The sequence below is a fragment of the Hevea brasiliensis genome, chromosome 17, assembly GCF_030052815.1.
Source record: "Hevea brasiliensis isolate MT/VB/25A 57/8 chromosome 17, ASM3005281v1, whole genome shotgun sequence".
In the NCBI taxonomy this organism is placed as follows: domain Eukaryota; kingdom Viridiplantae; phylum Streptophyta; class Magnoliopsida; order Malpighiales; family Euphorbiaceae; genus Hevea; species Hevea brasiliensis.
In genome coordinates, this window is record NC_079509.1 from 57357350 (window position 1) to 57361632 (window position 4283).

The following is a 4283-nucleotide window of genomic DNA, read 5'->3' on the forward strand; positions in this document are numbered from 1 at the left end:
TCTTAAAAAAAAAATTGGGAGGTCTTTAGGAATCCTAATTTGTATAAATGTAAAAAAAAAATAAAAATGTGGCCCATAATTAATATGCTGACTGTTTCCAAAGTGTCTCTTTCCCTAAAATTAAAGCCTAATGTTAACAAACAACTGCAGAGGAAATGGAAAATCAACTCATTTATTTTTGAGTCAGACAAAAAAAAAACTCATTTATTTTTGAGATAATGACATTTTTAGTCTATATATAAAAATTTCTATTTAACATAATATAAAATTTTTACAATACTTAGCATTAAGCATCTTTTTATTTCTTTTTATCTTTTATATACATATCAAATTATATAATATTATCATAAATTTTATGTAAATCTATATTTAGATTTGAGTTTTTTCTCTGTCAACTTGAGAATACTCTAATTTAAGTCTACTAAGTAAATGATATACTCTAATTTAAATCTACTAAGTAAATGATATATCTTTAACCATCAGATCAAATAAGTATGAAATGGGCTTTAATTCCTTGCTTTTAGACTAAGTTTGGCACTAGCTTTTGGACTGTGCTAGCTTTTGAACTCAGTTAGACATAATAACCGAGCCTCCCTTCCTAATTAATGTTTGAACCTCTCATAAGCGTTAAGTATTTAACGTGAACATTCGATAAATATTTTACGTAAAGCGTTCAATCCTGTATGAAGGCGATCAGGGTGTGTTAAGATCCAATGTGCCCCTTATAAAGTCTTGGACACCCCTCTAACCCAGCCCATTTTCTTGAAAATATGAAAACTAATAATAATAATCATAATAATAATAAAATTTCAATTTAATTTCGTTTCAATTCTATATTAAAAAATAAAACACTTTAATTCAATTTGGCTTGAAATTTTAACAAATAATTAGGTTCAAATCCTTTCAAACTATTCCACACAAAAATCATAAGCTAACAAACAAAAATCAAAATATAAACATATATGAACTTTGATGTACTGAAAAGATATTCAAACCACAAAAGAAGTTTTCAGTGAGCCACAATGAATTCATATCTACTTTAGTCACAATTTCAGTAAGAGGGCTACTGCAAATACTCAAAATACCACTATTCAAGCTAAACATCAAATTAGTCCTCATATAATATGTATCTTCTCCACTCAGACTCAAAATGGTACCACAATTACATCTCAGAAACTAGAGATCACTGCAATTACAAAGCCAATGGCTAGAGATCCGACTGATATAGATAACCCTTGAGAACTTGAGGCCCCTGGAGATGGTGCTTGTGCTTGCTCGTTCGATCCAGAGGTCGAAGTAGAACTAGGTGCAACAGCAATAGATGGTGGAGATACACCTGTGACAGCAATTAACCAATTTGATAAAACTTATCCACTTGACACGCGAATTCACATGATCAAAAGCAAAATTGCACACATATAACTATCCTCATCACCCTGCCCCATAAACAACTCTCCTCATCAAGCAATGTGGGGCGGTGTTTGGGTGGGGAGGACCTCTCATCTCCTTTTACTCGTTATGCTAACAAAATGATAAAGTCAACTCAAGCAACACATTTAATGTATAAACCGAAGGAGACTTGAGAAAAGTATCCTTCCCTGCCATTTTTCCCACAGAGTTGGTTTTAGCCCACAGGTATAATCAAACTCATAACCCATGTAATCTACTTCGTTATAGACAAATGTGAGAGCTAATTACCAAATTTGGTACTTCCATTATTTGAAATATAGATCTTAAACAAAAGCAGAATCAGCATTTTATTTTCATCAAAAAAGTGAGAAAAATCTAGTAGACAAGACCAAATCAAAGCAGAGAATGTCTGCAACAAATAAATAAAAACCCTTATCATAGTAATCACCTTCTGAACTGCATGAATATAGATTGCATGTAAATGTTATCACAATGAAACCCAACAGAATCAAGAATTAAAATACCAAGATGCAGAGTATTATCATTAAAGATCAGGATCATAACATACCAGGAGAACCAGTGGGAGCCAAAGACACTGCAAAACAAAACAAAAACCCAATAAAATAAATCACCACAAATCATATCCCTAAACTCAGCCAAGCCACCAAAACAAAACCCACAAAGTAAAATAACAGAAAATGAAGGAAAAAAAGACTAACATCCACAGTCAGAGACAGAAGGGGCATGCAGCTTGCATGCAGCAGGTAAAGCAAGAGCCTTGGTGACATTCAGAACAACACCATACTGAGCACTACTCTTGAAAGCCACACAGAGACACTCCGCATCAGTTTTCAACACAATTTTCAATCCAGAGCAACAAGTGCTCTCTGGTTTGGTTGTGGTATTGTCGTTTGACACATAAGACAAACAGTCAGCCATTTTCGGCACCAAACTGGAGCAGTGTACGGAGGGCGCCGGAGCTGCGGCGTGGTGGTGGGTGGCATGAGTGGCAGAGATGGAGAAGACGGAGAGAACGAAGAGGATGAGAGAGAGAGTTGACGCCATTTTTAAAGAGAATTGAAGTATAGTGGAGTGCTGAAGAAGTGGGGTGTTGTTGTTGGAGATTAATAAAGAGAAATGGGCCTTAAAAAAGTAGCTCAGAAACACGAGAGAGAGTCTGAGCGTGGAGAGAACGGCAGCCGATGCAATTAAGAGGTGGCGGGACACGTGGCATGCATTCGATTTCTTGCTTTAATGGGATCTTAATTTAAAGATTTTTCTTTTATTTATTCTGTGATATTTTTTATTCAAGAAATTTGTTTTAATTATCTTTGAGGAATATATATATATATATATATATATATATATATATATATATATATATATATATATATAATGAGTTCTTGTAGGAAAAATAGAAAAAATTGTGTTTTTATGTTATCTATATCGGATTTTAAATTTTAAGATTTGAAGAAATAAATAAATTATTTTTTATATATTTAAAATTTTTATAATTATATTTTTAAGTTTTAATTTTATTCATAACTATTTAAATTTTTATTAATTTATTATTAATAAAAAAAATAAGTTAAATTTTAAATTAAATATTAAATTTACCACCTTTAATTTTAATAAACTTTTAAATGATATTTAATTTAATTTATAAAAATTAACTTATAATTTAATTTAAATTTATAAATATTTAAAATTTTAAATAATTATATATTTAAGTATATTATCTGGACGTTGTTTGAATAAATTATATTTCAATTCATAAGGTTAGAGAAATATACATATTAATTTTTATATTTTTAAAACTCCCTTATTTCAATCGTTAACTTTTTAATAAACTTATATATTAGTTCCTGTTTAAAGATATATAGGTTTTTATTTTTTTATTTTTTTTGTTAATTATAAAATAATATAATATAATAATAAATTTTTTAATTAAATTCTTTTAATTCAAATATATAATATATATAGAATATTAATAAAATAAAATGATAATATTATAATTAAAATAATAAATATTATAAAATATAACTACTATTTTACAATAAAATTTATATTATAAATTTATAATATTATTTTATTATAAATAACATAATAAATTAAATTCAAGGGATTATTTTGTTAAAAAAATAAAACATAAAGAACTAAATTATTTCATTTTCAAAATAAATTTAATGATATTTTGATAATGTCTTATATAATTAACTATAAGTTTAATGAAAAATTAGAAGAAATGACTAATATATAAGTTTATTAAAATTTTAAAAATTAAATAATAACTTTTAAAAATATAAAAATTAATTTATAAAAATGTTAAGGTTTTGTAATTTTCCTTATAAATAAATCAACTCATAAATTAAAATAAATACCTTTTTATTTAAAATTTTTAAGCTTTTGATTCTTAATTTATCAAAACATTAACTTAAAATTAAGAAGTCCCAAATTCTTCACTTACCACAAGGTTCTCTAAGTTGACCAAATTCAAAGCCATATTCCTAAGGTGAAAGGTGATGGGTAATTTATACTTATCATCCCTGAATTTTAGTGAATATTTTATGTTCATCCCTAAATTAAGAAAATACTTTAATTTTGTTTTAAAACCTATTACTTTCACTTATAATTTCAGGTTTATAAATAAAAATTATAAAAACATTATTTTACTCTTCTCTCTTTTATATTTTTTTTCCTTTTTTATTTGAGTCTTTCCTCTTATCTAGCCTATTATTTAATTTATTTTAATTTAATAATAATTTTAATTAATTAATAAAATTTAACTATAAATAATAAATGATAATAAATGAAAAATTTAAATTAATGTATTAATAACTTAAATAAGAAAAATGTATGAAAATAAAATAATT

At 26.7% G+C, this 4283-nt stretch overlaps 1 protein-coding gene across 1 annotated transcript; it reads right to left on the reverse strand.

Moving 5' to 3' along the window:
- Window positions 1–1073: 1073 nt before the first annotated feature.
- LOC131175552 (non-specific lipid transfer protein GPI-anchored 31-like) lies at window positions 1074–2575 on the reverse strand. The gene is made up of 3 exons (XM_058140162.1): window positions 2130–2575; window positions 1979–2005; window positions 1074–1336 (listed from the first exon to the last, which is right to left on the reverse strand). Exons 1-3 carry the CDS (start codon window positions 2473–2475, stop codon window positions 1170–1172), a joined length of 540 nt encoding a protein of 179 aa, XP_057996145.1. The 5' UTR covers window positions 2476–2575; the 3' UTR covers window positions 1074–1169.
- Window positions 2576–4283: the final 1708 nt, after the last annotated feature.